At 40.1% G+C, this 19,888-nt stretch overlaps 1 protein-coding gene across 1 annotated transcript in view; it reads left to right on the plus strand.

Annotated features, from left to right (window-relative positions):
* PRTG (protogenin) overlaps nucleotides 1-19,888 on the plus strand; it is a 113,127-nt gene that overhangs the window by 38,082 nt on the left and 55,157 nt on the right. The window contains exons 3-8 of the mRNA XM_077829102.1: nucleotides 10,499-10,643; nucleotides 12,401-12,534; nucleotides 12,929-13,066; nucleotides 14,233-14,391; nucleotides 14,988-15,147; nucleotides 15,926-16,173. Of these exons, the coding sequence (XP_077685228.1) occupies nucleotides 10,499-10,643; nucleotides 12,401-12,534; nucleotides 12,929-13,066; nucleotides 14,233-14,391; nucleotides 14,988-15,147; nucleotides 15,926-16,173 (984 nt within the window). The remainder of the gene's footprint in view (nucleotides 1-10,498; nucleotides 10,644-12,400; nucleotides 12,535-12,928; nucleotides 13,067-14,232; nucleotides 14,392-14,987; nucleotides 15,148-15,925; nucleotides 16,174-19,888) is intronic.

Raw genomic sequence — 19,888 nt, forward strand, 5'->3', positions numbered from 1 at the left:
GGCTTAGAAATTGTTACCTTCCTCCCGTAGACACTTCAGGAACATTTCCAAGGATTCAAGTGAGCAGCTACTGTAGTAGCTGTGAATAAGGTCAGTGTTTGCTGCAGTGTCCCTATATTTTAACATCTCTGTCCATTTCTGCCAATCGTAACGATCGATAAATGAATTGGGGGAAATTCAGGAAATTAATCAAGGGACGGCTATACTTCTCTTTGGTTTTGCTTTGCCATCAACTTCTTTTTGGAATAGCACTCTGAGAAATTAGATGAGTGAGTTAATCTACAGTGGCGTATTACATTGCTATGTTTGGAAAACATTCACCTTCAATGAAATAATGTACATAAACATTTTATAATCCGGTTTAACCTTCTGGCATCACAGATTAAGAATCGCATCCTGTGAGGTGCTGAATGTCCATTGAAAGTGCTTAGGATCTCATAAGAGATCTCACCCCCTTGTAGGATCTGGCTCTTAGTGTCTTCTCAGTACGATATCCACCTCCACCACTAGAGTCAAAAATACCAAGAACAGTGAAAAACTAGCAATATATATATTTCCCTATTCAGCATGAATAGCAAGAACTTGGCCTGTGACTCTTCAGACAGCTGAATAAAATGGGTGCTGCTTTTTTTGACTGTGTATTTTTATTACTGATCTCTCTTCGAAGGATAGCCTCATATATATAACTCTAACATAAATGGGAAATTAGCTTGTTTGTTCAAGTTCCAGGAATCCCAATGTAACATATTTTATTCCTTTGCAAAAATACCCGATTTCAAAGTTCTCAATGAAAAGCAAGAATATAGGAAAAGGAAATTTAATCTGTGAACAGAATTTCATGTTGTTAAATTTTTTATCAAGAAGTTTTGGTTGTGGTAATGTATATATCTGGTATAATTGAAAAGCAGCTGGTGGTTTCCAGAGAAAGCCATGCTTTTAATTAAATAAGATATTTGCTAAATCTCTGCCAATCTAAGAAGAAAAGTCCATAACAGGTAAGTTTCACTTCTTGTTTTTTGAGTTATCTTTTACTATTTGTTCTTCTAGGGCAGTGGTTCTCAACCTTTCCAGACTACTGTACCCCTTTCAGGAGTCTGATTTGTCTTGCTTACCCCCAGGTTTCACCTCACTTAAAAACTACTTGCTTATAAAATCAGACCTAAAAATACAGAAGTGTCACAGCACACTATTAATGAAACATTGCTTACTGTCTCATTTTTACCATACATTTATAAAATAAATCAATTTTAATATAAATATTGTACTTACATTTCAGTGTATAGTATATAGAGTCATATGAAATGTAGAGCAGTATGAACAAGTCACTGTCTGTATGAAATTTTAGTTTGTTCTGACTTCGCTAGTGCTTTTTATGTAGCCTGTTGTAAAACTAGGCAAATGTCTAGCTGAGTTGATATACTCCCTGGCAGACCTCTGTGTACCCCCCAGAGATACACATACCCCTAGTTGAGAACCACTGTTCTAGGACAGTCTGGCACACTGACCCGCTTCCTCCCTGCCATTAGATGGAGACAGTCTAAAAGAGGCTTTTTAGGTGATGTCACTCCCTTTTATAGAAGGAGCTTAGCAGTTCACAACTGTTTGTCTCCAGTAGTTAAACAAGCTCTCTTTATGGCTATGCAGAAAAAGAAGGAAGATCAGAAGGAAAGGTGATGCCTGGGAGAGGCAAGAAGAGTCACATTCGACAGGGAACTGCAGTGGCGGAAGGAGCAGAATGTGGGTCCACTGGGTGGCCCCAGGCCAGCAGCTCCTCCGGCATGGCTGGACTGCTCCCAGCCCTGCCCCCAGTCCTCCACGCAGCTGTGTCTCTAGGGTTTGTACAGCCCCCCCAGAGGACAGGGATGTGGGGGGGAGGGCGGGGCTGGTACTGGTACACCTGCACACCGGAGGAGCTGCCGGTATGAGGCTGCCTGTCAGCTCCACTTTCTGTTCCTTTCACCACTGCGGTTCCCAGTGCAGCAGGAGGACACCTCTCCCCCACCCGCCCCAGTAACATGGGATGGGGAGGGGATGGAGAGAGTGCAGGGCCCCTCGGCTGGGGGCAGGGAGGAGTCACATGGGGGGTCACATGCCCCCCTTTAGGTGGTGCCTCCCCTTGTGTCCCTCCCATGAGTCGCCCAACCAGACTTCAGAAACTGCTTCAGAAGAATCTACAGGTTGGCCAAGAAGACCAAGAGAGCCAAATGTGTTGAGTCTAGATAAGATACCTGTGTCAGGTTGCATTTTGGAGCAGTCATCCTGTGCCAAGGTCCAAAAGATCATAAATATCCATCTCCCCTTGGACTTAAAGCGTGTCTTTAGTGAAATGACAGAATGGAGAGAGAGACTGGGTGCATCAGGTAATCTCCACCATGATCGCCTCCTAAAGCCTCCATGTCCTTGGCATGCTTCAGATTGTGTAGGACATGTTCAGTTTAGAGCATGGTGTAGAGAGTGCCAAGTAATTTTCTTCCAAAAGGGGCATGGTGTTATGGTAGCCCTTCCTTATATCAGGGCAACTTGGTGTTGCTCCCATTTTAGTATGACACCGCCACTTTCACTGTGGATGAGTGAAAATCACTAGAGAGCAACATGGATGTGTTTCTCATTGCATTCCTTTCACGGAAGCTAGAGTGCTGTCTCCACTTTCCAGTGCATTATGGTAGAAATATACCATCTACCTCATTTCCAGGTTGGTTTCGAGATAATATATCCTGTTGACTTTACCTGCAAAAGAGTTTTTCTATACTAGTGTCCTAATTAATTAATAATCAAAATGGGTCTGCTGGCTAATACATCCACAAACTTTGCTTCGGTTTATTTTTATTTATTTATTTATTTATTTATTTTATTTTTACTGCTTTAAAAGGGAGAGGCAGAGTGTGCAGTGAGAAGGAGGTGGCAGGCACTTTGCAGATTTGCTCCACATAAGTGTTGGTGCATTTTAGTACTGTTCCCCAGCACTGCAGCTACTCTAGAAATTTGGTTCTGGGCTTCTGCTGAGCAGACGCTGCCCAGTTGTGTTGAATCCCTGGGAGGTTCTGTGTTCCAGGCAAATGTCCACAAAGGACTATAGTAAAATCATCAAATGTATTTGATTTCTGAACAAAGCCAGTTGTGAACAGGACTCCAGAGGGAAAAGACAAGCCTAGTAACCCCCTTCACCAATGATCATTTCCCTTATTTTCAATATAGTAGTTCCATTGAATAATAAATACAGCCACAAAGCAAAGGATGAGTGGCCTAATACAGAAGAGAAAAGATAATAAATAGCGGGAGGAAGGCACTATCCCACTCCCTAGTTTATGAATTTTAAATTGGTTCAAGATAAAGTTTCATATTAAAACATAAAGCAAGTTTTGGATGCGAGAGTTTTTATTGGCCTCTAACATAAATTTACCCTCAGTGTTTATTTTTTGTTGAGGGCCTGATGGTACTGAACCCCATCCACTAACTTCAATGGGAGTTGAAGGTAAATGTATTCAGTACCTCCCAAGAGGCAGTCAGGACCTTGGAGGCTTGATCTGACAGGATTATTGTATTAGCTTCAAATACAAAAGCAAGAGGGGTCTGTATGTCCCCTGCCTAGAACACAAATTCTGGTTGAAGTCAGGCTGCTGCAGTGTTGTTCAGTAAGCTGAGAGGAATACATCGCAGCCCTTTGGGTACCATACATTCTATTAGGTGGCACTCACTGTCCATGTGCTGCTGAGTCAATTGATGTGCAAGGGAAGAGCCTTTAGCAGCTTACTGGAAACATGGAATTTTAAATGCCTCAAGAAGCTGTCATCTGCCAGCATCCTGGAAATCATTCTTGAAAAGTGTTTGCAGTCTCCTGGAAAGATTTTTCTTGCATGGAAAGTCATCTGGGAACTAGGATATTTGTATGCTGGAGTCTTTTATAAACACCATGAGCTATATACAGGAACATAATCCATTGACTTGGTTATAAATTGTTTTATGATTAAAAGGAAACAACATTTAATTTGAAACCATCTTTTTTCTTTGTATCTTTTTTGTTGTTCTTTCTACAAAGTTATCAGCTTTCCAAAAAAGCACAGCTGTTTTTACTGCTGGTATATTGATTTAGTCAGATTTCTCTTCTCTGTAATGATTGAGAGGTTTAGGGTCATGCCGTTCAGACATCTGTAAAATAAATTTGGTATCTTGAATTCAGCTATGTTTTTAAATAAATAGATAGATTAAAAATAGTAATAATCTTTCCCAAAACCTTATCAATTGTTTTAAAATGCAACAAGGATATCATTCTTTCTGATATAATTGAACAGTTACCAAGACAGCAAAGGGGGAATCTGTGGCTCTCTTTCCTACAAGGAATTGTGATTCTCCCCTCCCTCCCCCCTTTTTAGTTAAATGGTCTAAAGATTTCTATCATCTTGTCACTTTTTATCTCAAGTAACAGATAAAGTACATTGACTTGCTGTGCTTTGAAAAGAATACAGATATAGCAGAACACCCATAAAACTACCCCTTTTTTCCTGAAGTAAACACATCCATGTTACAGATGGGGAAAAAGTATCTAAATGAGGATTTGAAGATATAGCTCCTGGTTATTTGGCAGTGTTACACTTCTTAACTTGTTTTACTGAACTCCTGAATTCTCTGATATTTACATATTCCACTTAGTGCTGCTTCTCTTACTCTTTGTTTCTTACTTAGATATCCTTTCATGTATAGGCTATCCACAGTATCTTATCTACATAGGTTTTAGGGTTTATTGATGCACAGCTTACTGCATTGATAAGACTTGGACAGAGAAGAATAGCGTAAAAGAAAAGGGAGGGGTGAAGGAGGGAAGGCCAGCTATGCAAAGATTCATCATGCCATAACATAGCAAGGAAAGCATGTAACATACCAGTGGAAGCATGCATGCCCTGATATGTTTGAAAAGCCTAGTAGACAGATTCTAGAGATTTCCTGGGGAAAGAATAATTTGCATTGGGAAGGGATCTCTAGTGTGCCATCTACTCCCTGAGATCTGGCAGGATCAATTTTATGATGATTAAATACTCTCTGATAGATAGGTACCAAATGTAGCTTGTTCCATGGACTAGTGGTTCTTATAGCTATAAAGTTTCCCTTCAGTAGTTAACCTAAATTTCCCCTGCTGTTGCTAAAGCCTTGTTCAATGCCTAGTTCAAACTACTTGTTCAATCATCACTGATTAATGAGAATAATTGGTCTCTGTCCTTTCTAATATCTCTTTGTATGTATTTGTAAGGCAGTTATGCCTCCCTTCAGCCTCCTTTCCTCCAAACTAATCATTTCCAATTCTTTTAAACTTTTTCCTCATAGGTCTGATTTTTCTAAACCTCTTATTTTTGTTGCTCAACCTTAAACTCTTCCTAATCTATCTGTCTTTTAAATTGTGACTTAACCAGAGCTTAGTTAAACTTTATCTTAAATATTTTCAAGAGACGGTATAAGAAACCATGTTGCTTATGGCTAACAAACAAGTATCTCTCTTCAGGACAAGGACATCCTCATTGGTGTGTCCTGAACAGCCCAATCACTCTACCATGCAGCACTGTGTGAAATTTACCTCTGACCAGCACACAGTTCAAAACCACTATGGGCCAATATGGGAGGGGAGGGTATATGTAGATATTAAACAAATATCTTCAGCCCTACAATGTCCGATGCAAACAGAGATTGTTCCTTATTTAAATATTGCTATTATTCAAATAGAAATTGGCCTCACCCCAAGCCCCAGAAGTGAGCACACAGCTGACTGCAAAGTTTGAGGAAGTTTGGATTCAGGTCCAGACTTTGTGGATCATGCCCATCTCTAAATATAAACTTGCAGAGAATATCTCCTTTAAATCGCCCTCTAGGAAAGGAGGGGATGGTGCCTTTTTTCTCATTTTCCCTGTAGGCCAATTTATTAGGAGTGTTATTGACTATGACCCTGTTTCCAGGGTTAGACTTCAGATTACCTTGATTTGGTGCAAATTACTGTGAAGCAACTAGGAAACACTGCAATTTCCATTAAATACCAGATCAGGGTTCACCTAATGACATGAAGCTTACATCTGACAGGTTGAGGGGTCCCTAGAAAGCATAGCAACCAGGTGTTTTGTTTTGGGTGGCAATTACCTAGGTGTTGCTACCTGTGCAGGATTGTTTGACTCTGTGCTCCATTCCCTGATGCTCTGATCAAAGGAGCACAGTTACGCGTTGGCTCTTCTCTGTGGTGTATTGCAGCCTCCTGTGCCCTGCCATATGTAGAGCTTGCAGACTGGAAGCCCTGGCTCTCAATGAATGGGGCAGTAATAAAGTCTGACAGTTCTAGGAAGTAACAACTGTGTTTTAGATTGTTTTGATTTGTTAAACCACAAAGTAGATTAACATGTTGATTGAAGGGTTGGTGTCCTGGAGATGAAATCTATCATACAGTTTATTATTGAGCTGCAAGGGAAGCACTGAAATTTTTGGCAGTATTCCAGGCTGTCACCGGCGGGACATCTACCATGACAGAGATTGGGCATGATTTTTGACTTGAAGGCCTTTAGTTATTTAAACTTTACCCTTTTACCCCCATGGTTCTGGCTACCAGTTAGTTTGAACCTGTTCTACAAGTAATACAGTACAAAGATATTGTACAATACAAGCATGCATTATCTTTACTGACCAGTAAATTTTTAGCTTCTGACAAGTGGTGGATCAGTTAAGTAATAATATTTGTTAAGGATTTTGGCATATGTCGGACTGTTACTTTTTAATAACCCCTGCGCATCTGGACTCCCCCATACCCTGCCCCCCTGCCGAGCCTCAACCCCCCCCCCCCATGCACTCAGAACCCTCCATTCAGTGTCCCACATATGAGCCTCATCCCCTGCATTTGAGGCTCCCTGCACCCAGACCCCCCTCTGCATCCAGATCCCACCCCTTCACCCAAACAGAGGGAGGTGTGGAGGTTCCTGCAGCCGGGGGAGGTCTGACCCAGCCCCAGCTCCAGCCTTGGGCCTGGTTCTGGCTGCTCCTTGCAGGGGAAGAGCAAGTCTGGTCCCCCCCAGCCCAGCTAGGACTAGCAGCCGAGCCATATTTCCTATTTTTCCTACTTGGGGGGATAGTTTGCTCTTGTGCCCGTAATAATGTCTCTGAAAAATTGCCAACTCTCGAAGTGTTTTTCCCTTTAAACTTGCTTCACATGGGATCTTGCCTACCAATTCCCTGAGTTTGCTAAAGCCTGCCTTCTTGAAATCCATTATCTTTATTGTGCTGTTTTCCCTCCTACTATTCCTTAGAATCATGAATTCTATCATTTCATGATCACTTTAATCTAAGCTGTCTTCCACTTTCAAATTCTCAACCAGTTCCTCCCTGTTTGTCAAAATCAAATCTAGAACACCTCTCCCCTAGTAGCTTTGTCCACCTTCTGAAATAAAAAATTGCTCTAATACATTTCAACAACTTGTTGGATTATCTGTGCCCTGCTGAGTTATTTTCCCACCAGATGTCTGGGTAGCTGAAGTCCCCCCACAAGTCCTGTGCTTTGTATGATTTTGTTAGTTGTTTAAAAAAAGCCTCATCCACCTCTTTTTTCCTGGTTAGGTGGTCTGTAGTAGACCCCTACCCTGACATCAACCTTGTTTTTTACTACTTTTATCCTTACCCCGAGAATTTCAACAAGTCTGTCTCCTATTTCCCTCTCAGCTTCAGTCCAAGTATTCATTTTTAGTTATAAAGCAACACCACCTCCCTTTTTTTCCCTGCCGGTCCTTCCTGAGCAAGATGTACCCTTCTATACCATTTGTTTATGTTATTATTTTCCTAAGTGAAGTACTTTGCACATGTCTTTGTTGAATTTCATCTTGTTGAATTCAGAACAATTCTTCAGTGTGTTGAGGTCTTTTTGAATTCTAATCCTGTCGGCCAAAGAGCTTGCAACCCCTTCCAGCTTGGTGTCATCTGCAGATTTTATAGGCATACTCTCCACTCTGTAATCCAAGTCATTAATGACAGTATTGCATAGTACCAGACACAGGACTAATCTTCGCAGGACCTCACAAGATATGCCTTCCCAGTTTAATAGCAGACCATTGATAACTACTCTTTGAGTATGGTCTTTCAGCCAGTTGTGCACGCATTTTATACATGTGCAAGAAACCTTGATCCACATTTTTATATTATATTATATAAATATAAATAATATATTATATTAGAACATTGCCTCAGTGCATGACATCATGTGCTCTTTTGTTTTTCTAGGGTCTGTTTTTTGAAAGATGCTAAGATTCCAGGTGATCAGCACCTTCTGGAATTGGGCTCTTCATCCTCTATGAATTGGTGACTTTTGTAATGTGCCTTTGAGGAAATATGTATGATAACACAAATATACGTATTCCAAAGAAGCTGTACAAGCACAGGTTCCCAGCAAATGAACTATTGGAATTTGTAAAACTGAGTACAGTTAGTAACTAGTTCATTATTGCTATGTATGCTTGATACTGTATTTTACAAGTTAATGGTGATAGCACCAACTTCCTGGAGTAATGTTAGTTTTCTCTTGGCTATAAATCTGGGAACAAAATAATTAGACTACAGAAGAGGAGGAAACCTCAAATAAAAAGGGATTTACATTTATTGCATTTTGCAGGGTTGTTTTCAGAAATAATGCACGTGTCTTGAGACTTTGTTTCTTATCAATTTTATAGAGCTCAGGCCTCTTAACCGCACTGCTTTATAATGACTTGTTCTTGGATACGGAGTTAGTATCAGCACTTTCAATGAAAACAGGCATGTTACAAAAGGGTCAGGTTTCACGAGACCGCAATAGACTTGTAAAAACTGATTTTACTGGCACAAACAAGTCAAGAATTAGGAAGAAATCAGAGATTTGCATAAAGAAGCAAGATGTAGAAGGAGTGGGTATTGAGCTATGTTGAAGAACAGCTTATGAACTGGGATTGATTGGAAGTAAAAAAATATATATATATTTAAAACCAACCTTGTAACATTAATAAATAGGAAGCTATTTGTGAAAATATTGTGCAACTTTTTGCATAATCATGATATCTAGAATCCCTAAGACCTCATTCACAGGGAGAGAGCCTTGTTTTAAAAGGCACTCAAAGGAAAAAAAATCTACTTAAAATGTTTGTCTTTGTAACTGACATATACCTTGGATTATTTAAATAAAAATAGTTGGTAAATCTGTTAGCAATCCATCATTAATGCAATTTTATTTTTTGCATGTCGCTGCTCTTCCTTTTTTTCAGTTTCACTTGTGTCCCTGGTGCGTGCTACTTTTAAGTTCTCTTGCACCAGCTGCAATGTATGTGTTGCATGGAAATACATTATTGTCACTGGCATTTTAAAATGTTATGAACATAGTTCCCTTTAAAACTAGGAGCAAGTGGATTGTACAACTTCTAACAAAACCTAAGTATCGATTGCCTGACAATCCTCTTAAATAACATCGCAAACAAACACCAGGAAATTGTGGGCATAATCCTGCAGTTCCTATGCAGACCAAACATCTTTTGAAGTCAATGGGAGTTCTATCAGCAAAGAGACTGTAGGATTATACTGGTCTCTTGTTTCATCACGCAATTCCCACCTGTCAGGGTTCCCTCCCCACTCTGAACTCTAGGGTACAGATGTGGGGACCCGCATGAAAGACCCCCTAAGCTTATTTCTACCAGCTTAGGTTAAAACTTCCCTAAGGCACAAATTCTTTGCCCTTGGAGGGTACGCTGCCACCACCAAGTGATTTAACAAAGAATCAGGGAAAGGAGCACTTGGAGTTCCTATTCTGCCAAAATATTCCCCCAAGGCCTTACACCCCCTTTCCTGGGGAGGCTTGAGAATAATATCCTAACCAAATTTGTACAATTCTACAGGTGCCTTTTCTGGAACTGAGGAAGGATAGTAATTACTGCTGTTATAAAGTCAGGACCAAAACTTAACTGGCAGGGGCCCAGTTTGTTTGTGCAAAGCTCCAATTGTAATGAACGGGAATTTACCCAGAGTTGGGATAGTCGGATCAGGCTCCAGATTGGAGTTCATTTGTAAACATACAGTTGTACCAATTTAACGAGAGGTCTTTTTTTCTTTTAGTTAAAGCAGAGCCCATTTTGTTTATAGATATACTTAATTTAGTTTAAGAGTGGTTTATTTTGATTTAGTTTAATACTTTATTTTTTTTATTTTTTAACAGCTACGCTAAACCAAAATAAGCCACTCTTAGATCATATTATGTGGGTCCAGAGGCAAACTTGCACTGGTTTAACTAAGTTTGTCTAAAAGCACACCATCGGTTAAAACAATACAAGTTTAGTGTAGACAAAGCCTAAAAGATGCTTGCATTTTTAAATGTAGGGAAGTGGACCATTCTGGGCAATTTTTATGCAAATTAATCTGCAAGTACATTTCTTGTGTAATCTGATGTTTAACTTCACTGGATTCTAGTATGGTTTATTTGTTTCTAATTTATTTTTCTTCAGCATTTTAATTCTTCATTCTTTGTTTTTAGCCATTTCTGCATTTGAAGTCCAACCACTTTCAATTGAGGTCCAAGAAGGTGGAGTGGCTCGGTTTGCTTGTAAAATAACAGCAAACCCTCCTGCCGTAATCACATGGGAAGTGAATCGAACAACCTTACCTCTAGCCTTGGACAGGTATGTAGATTTTTTACATTTTGGAATGATATTTACTCTGTGTGCTCATTTTGAGTCTGTCATTCTTAAAACCACAGTATGAATGGAGAATCTTACCCTTTCAATGCCGTTATTGATAACAAAGCACTAACTGCACTATACCCCAGATGTTAACATCTCAGAATCATTAACAACCAGAATAACATTATATGTCTGACACAGAAACTGGGACTGCAGTCCAGACTTTCAGAATAAATAAATAAATCCTGGCACCACTTAATCATGTAAGTAACTTTTATATAAAAGAGTAGTCCCACTGATGTCAATGAGACTACTTATTTCCATAAAGTTACTCACATGAATAAATATCACAGAACTGAAGCCTTATTTAATCATTTTCTCACTCAAAAGACATCAACAAAGGAATAGAAAGCCCATCTATGTTTATTTTTAAGGATTTTTTTTTTAAGTTTCAAGATACTCACTGGACTGTTAATTAATCAAACAAATTATTAGGAGATTGTGAGAAGTGGAATCATCAGGAAATTGCTGCCTTGCGCTACTCGCTATAGAATGAAAAAATTGAGCCATCTCTGGCCTGGAGCCATGACTAAAGTAAAAGGGCGATGTGTAGTCATGGGGTGCTGTGCGGGTGGGCAGGTTTGGCTGCTGGAGCAATTTGAATTGGAGGAATTTTTCGCAAGTGGTATGTATGAGGTTTGCTGTGAGAAAGCTAGTGTTGGGCATACTTTTCCTGACAGGTATGATAAAGAATTATGGTATCTGGGTAAATTGGGCTGGAACACTTAATACTATTGAATTCCTTCTCAGTAGTGCTTTTCCTTTGACCTGATCATCACTTAACTCACAGCATGCTCCCAATAGGTTTTTCTTTGTCCCCCTACCCCTTTCTTTGCTGCATTCTTCCCCCTCCTCCCCCCGGCAAACTTTCTACTTCACCAGATAACTCCTGTTGACTGTCTGTGTTCACTCTTCCCTGGTTGCAACAGAGGGAGAAAAAGGAGAAGAGTTGGAAGCATAGTAGATGCAATTACAGGCAGCATGGAGTGTGTTTCTCTAGAGATCAGATATTCACTTGAACTGGAAATCACCACTGAAAACCAGTTAACGTTTTTGAAAATATTTGACTATGAATCCTCAGACCCACCAATCTGAGAGTAATAGGCTGAATAATGAGGGGTTTGTCTACACTAAGGGCTTGTCTACACTACCTGCCAGATCGACAGGCAGTGATCGATCCAGCGGGGGTCGATTTATTGCGTCTAATATAGACGCGATAAATTGACCGCTGAGCGCTCTCCCGTCAACTCCAGTACTCCACCAGAATGAGGAGCGCAAAGCAGAGTTGACGGGAGAGCGTCAGCTGTAGACTTACTGCAGTGAAGACACCGTGGTAAGTAGATCTAAGTATGTCTACTTCAGCTAGGCTATTTACGTAGCTGAAGTTGCCTATCTTAGATCAACCCCACGCGGTAGTGTAGACAAGCCCTAAGGGTGCCGAACAATGTTTACAGGTAAATTCCTATGCTTTCATCAGTGGGGGATGGGGCATGGAGCAGATTTCCCTGATAGATCATTGAAGGTAAGGAATACAGAGAGGTGAGTCATGTGTCTAGAAGTTTTTGTGAGGTTCCTGCCAGCCATTTTCAGACTGATGTGGTGATTGCTCTCAGATAAGTCAGTAAATTGTGGTCTGTGTTCTTTTCTACAATAAATAGAATATTCATAACTATACTGTATTTTTGTTTTCCTGACAGGATAACTGCTTTACCAACAGGAGTTTTGCAGATCTATAGTGTTGAAAAGAGGGATGCTGGGAATTATCGATGTGTTGCTACAACTGTAGCCAATAGACGGAAAAGTGTTGAGGCAGCACTAAGTGTTATTCCAGGTACACATATATAATCCCTTCATTTAACATCTTCCCCATATTTGATAGCCTTGTACTTAATAGACTCTACAAAATACAAACGTGCCTGCAGTATAGTGCTCTAATTGTTCTTGATGCATGTATTTTGAAAATGACCCATTAGCTGTGGAAGTAACAGCTCCTTTTCCCCACAAATTCTTCCCCTCACCGTCCTCTTGTCCTTTCCTTAATATACATTATCAGCAACATCACAATTAAACAATGTGTTTCTGTTGTAATTTTAACTTTAGGCATGACCTTTAAGCTGCCTCATTTTTAACATATGGTTATCATGGTTTATTTCTTGATTGATTGGATTTTCATATGATCCTTTGGATTTGAATTTAATCCTGTGCATCATCTTTGTTTTTTAAAGCCTTAGACTTGAAGCCATTCCAGAAGCCAGCCATTATAGCTGGTCCTCAGAACATTACAGCATCTCTTCATCAGACTGTCATCTTGGAGTGTGTTGCTACAGGGAATCCAAAGCCGATCATCTCATGGAGCCGTTTAGGTAGGCATTAAAATGTCAACAATTAGGTTATTATTTGGGTTTTGTGTATGCCATGGATGAGTGGAAAAGGTTGGGATGAGTGAAATAAGTGAAAAGCATTCTGCACAATCTTTCCACAATGTTGTAAATAAGCCTTCAGGTGTTTTTTGGCACTTAGGATTTACATACCTCCTGCTGTCAATTCTGCACTGCCCCTGGTATGATATTGACAAGGTGGAGCATGGGATGACCTTTGGGGACTTTGTGACTAGAGTAGACTCAGTGGTGGAGTCAGACAGATTTGAGTGGTTATGTACCACAAAACAAACGGTCCTGCAAATTCTGCCCCTCACCTTCCTCCGAGGAATATACAAATGCGGTTTGGGGTTCAAGTCACATTGAGCCTTAATCTGCCCCTAAGTAGAATGAGTGGGAAGAAGAGGGGGAGGGAATTTTGCTGTAACTAATATTGACAAATAAGTCTCACTCTTCTACAAGAATACGTTTTATTTCTTTCCTCTGCACACATGCCTAATGTTCTTTACCAATAAAAAGGAAATATAGGGCTGTGTTGATAGAAGACCTGGTTTACAAATTAACAAAAGTGGTGCTTCTGTATTTCACATCTTCTAAGGGTAGGTTAGATAAATAGAGATGTGTTTGAATGAGCCTGGAGACATATAGAAAAACAAATAAGGAAAAAGGAAAAATGATGGTTAATTTAATAGGATTTCTGCATCGTGTCTGCTGGGAGGTTTATAGGAAATATGTGGTGATCACTCCCAATATAACCTACAAGTAGTTGAATTCTGTCTCTCTGTGAAAAGCATGTGGACGTTACCTGGGATGAATTCGGTCGCAGCCCAAGGCAGGAAGTAAAAAATGCCAAAGGACAGGATGTAAAAATGTGCCCAGTAGATTGCATGGGATACTGGCAGTGAATTCAGCAAACAGGCAGAACTTCAAATATATACTAGAATGGATTATACATGTAGGCCAGCTAATAGTAAAGTACATGCACAGGCAAACCAAATAACAAATGGAAAACTATATAAACTCATCTATGAATTCCCTCTGTATCTTTTCAGCATTGGATATTGCCCCAGGCTTTTGACCATATAGCATGTAGATTAGATTAAATACTCACTGGGGAGCAACATTGTAAAATAACTTTTCCTCTCAAATAGACCACAAGTCCATTGATGTCTTCAATACCCGTGTCCTCGGAAATGGGAACCTCATGATCTCTGATGTGAAGGTGCAGCATGCTGGAGTTTATGTCTGTCGAGCAACTATTCCAGGCACACGGAACTTCACAGTTGCAATGGCAACTCTCACTGTATTAGGTGAGCTTGCTTTGAATTCCACAGTGTGCCAGAACGGCCTGCTACTATGTGAAATTTTGTTCTGTACTTGATACTTTAGGCCAAATTCTACCCTCTGTTATACCCATATAGCTATATGGATTGCAGTGAGGTCACACAGTGAAATGGAGTTACTAGATGCGTTAGTGCCATATACTGGTAACTTAAGAATTGTATGGCAGCTTGCTTGCTCTTAAAGACAGTCAGATGTAATGGAGTTTTTACACTTTTGCTATTGAAAGATTAATTTTCTAACAGGAAAAAAAATATGGCAATGTGTATAAATATATGTAACTCATGTGAATGCTTCATGATCAGCATTTTATACATTGGACTTAATATGATATGCACTCATACATGAACTAATATGAAAGTCTTTACTTTCATATGTTCACTTCACACATACAACTTTAAAAAAACAAAAGACATCCTATATGTGTATGTGAAACATACGTGCTTTTCACATGGAGATGTCCACATGTACTTCACTTCGCCTGAGTAGTGCTTCTTATTCTCTTGGTTTTATTCACACCTTAGACCTTTTGTATTTTTTATTTTTGCGTATTATTTACCTGTAGCACCACCTTCATTTGTGGAATGGCCGGAAAGTTTAACAAGGCCCAGAGCTGGTACTGCCCGTTTTGCATGTCAGGCAGAAGGAATTCCAGCACCCAAAATGTCATGGTTGAAAAATGGAAGAAGGATACACTCCAATGGTAGAATTAAAATGTACAACAGGTGAGATTACCATTACATTATAATTTATGTCATGAAATATACAGTAGTTATAAATTGTTGCTAAACAGGAGAGAACAGACTTTTCAGGTCAGTGAATTACAGCTTTCCCAGGTTCATTAAAGTATTTGGAAGTAAAATTAAACATTGAATCTGTCTTTTTATGACACTAGGCAACTACTTCTTGGAACACAAATAAACACAAATTAGCTTATACATAAATACCACAGCTAAAACCTTCTGTGGATATAGGTCCAGATTCTGATCTCTGCTATACCTGTGTAAAAGTGGAGTGATTTCATTGACTTAGTGGAGTTAATCCAGATTTATATTGGTGTAGCAGAGATCAGAATCTGGCCCATAGTTTGAACTCCTATTTCATTAACTTAGAGTGAGAAACTCTTATTTAAAAAATAAAAATAAAAACAAAGGTAAAAAATACTATCAATTACAAGAGAGAAAGTACAAAGTCTAAAGAGCAATTTTAGTAATTTTTTTAATAAAGTGAGCTTGTGAACATTTTTTTCTTTCTTTCTTTTTAATTTCCCTGACTTTGTAGGGCACTAGCGTTGCAAGTCTGGGTGCCTGCATGAAAGTTTTTGAAGAGCACCAGAAGAGGCTAATTTTTATGACTAAATATAAATTTATGTTAAGAAAAAATGAAGTATGAGAGATTTAGAGTAGATTCCTGGAGCGGGGCAAAAGCCAAGTTGTGGCTTGCATTACATTGAGCTAAGTTATTGTTAGACATGATTTTTTTTCTTTTTCTTTTTAAATTCAGTAAATTGGTGATTAACCAGATCATTCCTGAAGATGATGCCATTTATCAGTGCATGGCTGAAAATAGCCAGGGGTCTATCCTATCCCGGGCCAGATTGACTGTAGTTATGTCAGAAGACAGACCCAGTGCTCCTTGTAACGTCCATGCTGAAACAATGTCAAGTTCAGCAATTCTGCTAGCTTGGGAGAGGCCGCTCTATAATTCAGACAAAGTAATCGCGTATTCAGTGCACTACATGAAAGCAGAAGGTAAGCAGTGTCAGTCTGAAGTGGATTGTGTAATATTTGTTACAGTCTCATGCATCCAGGGTTTTCTGCAGTAGTTCATCATAGGAAGAGTCTGCCAATAACAAAGATCTCATATGCTAATTTTGGGGATAAATCACACGCTCCCACAGAACAGCCAGGTTAAGATGGTAAACTCTACATGCTTGACCCTTCAAAGCTTCTGCCAGATCATTTCATTCATGGGGCTGGGTACATGGCTTACCTCTCCACCTTCAGGATGAAGAATATGGCCTTCATTGCAGGCAGGAGCATTGGTACAGCAGCCCAGTGCCTCCATGTTACTCTCTGGCTTTTCATCTCCCATGGAAACAGGAGCGTCTGCCAATTTTCCCTCCCACATGTATGCTAGGCTAGGGAGCATACACCACGGAAGTAGGGTTCATGTAAGGGCATGTCTATATGAACACTGGGGTGTGAATCTGCCTCCTGCTAGCTTGCTGCACGCTAATGGCACGTCAGCACTGCAGCAGTGGAGCTGTAACAGTACAGCTGCGCTGAGGCAGGACATGTGGTGAAGATGCTCTTGCCAATGAGGGAGAGCTCTCTTGTCAGCATAAAAAACCCACCCCCGCAACCAGCATAAGCTGTGTCGGTGGAAGAAGTACTCCTGCCGACATAGCGCTGTGCCCACTAGCGCTTACATCAGTGTAATTTATGTTGCTCAGGGGGGTAGAATATTCACACCCCTGAGTGACATAAGTTTTGCTGACCTGGGCAGTAGTATAGACATAGCCTAAGTGTCTGTGTGGACCATGCTGCTGCATGGTAAAAGTTCCCTGGTGCACTTGATCAGTTGGGAGTAGATCAAAGCACATTACAGAATACGTACTGCTTGTAAGGCTAGTGCAAGGTACATTTACATCCCACCTTGCCACAAGCTAAGTGGTCATACAGACAAGCCCTAAGATAATGCTGGCCCAGTGGTTTCACAGGGAGTAGCTTTTCCCCAGATTCCTCTCTCTACTGCAGATCCCCAAACTCATGGAGTTTGTGCAAAGGGGCTTCTATAGGGGCTAGACTGAGAGGGGGACAGTTAGTGACCAATTTGCTCTACTCCCTTCCCTTTGATAGAATTTTACCCGCAGGAGTGGGTTTTCCTCTCCTTTCATCCCCTCCTTGACTAAAGTGAAGGTATGTCAGAATCATAGAAGATTAGGGTTGGAAGAGACCTCAGGAGGTCATCTAGTCCAAACCCTTGCTCAAAGCAGGACCAACACCAACTAAATCATCCCAGACCCAGACAGCCCCAGTGATCTTTGTAACGTCCATGCTGAAACTGTGTCAAGTTCAGCAATCCTGCTAGCCAGTATCAGAGATTTTAAAATTTGCTGAAATAACTAATTATTTAGAGGCTCTGCTGTAGCCTCTAGAATGTTACATCCTTCCTTTATAAAAAAGCATAGTTAAATAGGGAAGAAGGATGTAACTAGACATTTTCACCTGTTTTTATTCTCTATGATAGTGTCTGACAAGTGACTTGAAAATTAGTTATACTGCAGCCTAGTTTAATCTATGCACCTATCTCCTAGCTGTGACTCAGTTTTCTAAGTGGAATGATTGCTTTTTCTGCTTCTGTTCAGCAACTAGTTTATTCAAGGGCAGGATTGCAGATGCTTGGCTCTCCATGTGGAATATCGCCTTGCCATCTGGTAGGCAGAAGACAGGAAGGACAGCATAATTACTCTAATACTGATGCAGGAATAGCTGTCTTTGCTTTTGTAAATGGGATGTTCTCAGGACAGGAGATGATTTTGATTGAAGGGAGGAAAGAGCCTTAAAAGATAAGAGGACAGAGAATTGATGAAGTTCAGGAAGTTCCCCTAAATTTTCAAAATTGCTGAGGAATTAGCCACACAACTCCCATTCAAATTAAATATGAATGTTAAAGTCATGCTATATAATCTATCTGGGTACTTATATGGCCTCCATTACTGCAGTATGTGAGGGCCTGGGTAACTTCATGGGGAACTGGGAAGTAATATCTTACTGAATATTTGTACAGGAAGTGCACCAGCTGAGTAGCTCTTTGAAGAGATGTGTATCCGTTATCCAGCCCCTGGTTAACTGAAACTCTTACTTATCCAAAGGTCAAACATGTTCCAGAGTTTGAAGCTCACCTGCTGTGATGGTACACAGCTGGGTGGCCTTGGGAAAGCCAAGTGAGCCCTGAGCTCTGCTGGGCCTGTTAGTTCAACTGTCCAAAGGGCTTGCTCATCCCTCCAGACCTTCATGTAATAGCCTGACTGTATGGAAGGCTGTTGTTTAGCTTTCATATAGATAACCCCTAACACTTACCGGTGTATTTTCACTGGGTAACTTCAGCTATGGAAACCGAAATGCAAGTAGAATGTGTGCTTTTTTTACCATCTTGTCACAGCCCTGCTCCAGGTGGGTAGCACCTGTGGACCTGCACCTGTGCGGAAAAACACATTCAGGTTTTTTTAGAGTAGAAAAAGCATAAGGGTTCAGAAGCGTCTAGGGTTGTACTTGCTTCAGATACAATTGTTCTCCCAAATGAAAGTGTGTGAAACCATTTGAGAACAGGTTACTCCACATCACAGATATTAATCAAAGCCTGAAAAATTGCCCTGAAAAGCTCTGCTTTCATGAGTGTGTGTCATATCAGGCAGTTTGTATTGTTACGGAAGCAGCTGTACATGTGTGTGCCCATACTGCACAGAGAGAGATGTAAGCTAGCTGTTAATAAGGAAAAACAGATGGCTTGATAAGTCATTCAGCCTATCATATAGCTAGGGAAGTGACCAGCATGGACTGGACTGCTGAGAGCTCACTTGTTTATATCTCAAAAACTTAAATTCTTTCTGCTGTTCATTGGAAAGAGGAACACATGCCTATAGTAGACTATCACTGTTATCCGCATCCTACCTTTCTCCATTCTCCCTGTTTGTTATGCTTACTTATGGAATCTTAACTTGGCCCTGATACTGCAAAGGCTCACAGTCGGGCTTGATTTTAATGGGATCAGTCATGTTCTTGAAGTTGCTCATGTGCGTAAATTATTGCAGGATCGGGGCACTAGTGTATAAATTCTTTGCAGCTCTGAGCTCATTGGAGCCTCTGGGCTTTACTAAAATAAAATAATTAGTAATCATGTGAAACCACTTTAATCTCCTTCTCCTGTTTTCTTTTGCTATGTTTGCTCAAATTGTATGTTGTGCGTACTGGCATAAAAATCCCACAGGAAAATATTTCATACTTACATGCAATATAATGCATACTATCTTTTTATCTTAATGTTTTTTTCTGTGTTTATATAGGTGTAGGTTTTTAAGCTTTTCTTAATTAGCAGAAGGATGGAATTTCACATTAATGGTTAGTGTAAAAGTAAGCAAGTCATCCTGTGCTAAAATATCCAAATGAAACAGTTTTTTCAGATGGAGCTCTCCTAAATTAGACAGATAATCAGGATCTCATAAACTCTAATTTAAACAGAAAGTAATATTTTATAATGCACTTAATCATATGCAGTTCCAAAGATTTCCCTCTTCATGTTCACAACATTGTAGGTGGTTAAAAACAAAAGATCCCTGCATTCTTTGTTTAATTCCACAACAAGTCTAGCATTTATAAAATGCACTCTCAAAACTGCCTCAATCTCCTCTTGCCCCCAAAGAGGCTAGTGTTTAATAAAGTTGGTTGAAGAAACTAACAGGTG

Source organism: Eretmochelys imbricata, chromosome 10, assembly GCF_965152235.1.
Source record: "Eretmochelys imbricata isolate rEreImb1 chromosome 10, rEreImb1.hap1, whole genome shotgun sequence".
Taxonomy (NCBI): Eukaryota; Metazoa; Chordata; order Testudines; family Cheloniidae; genus Eretmochelys; species Eretmochelys imbricata.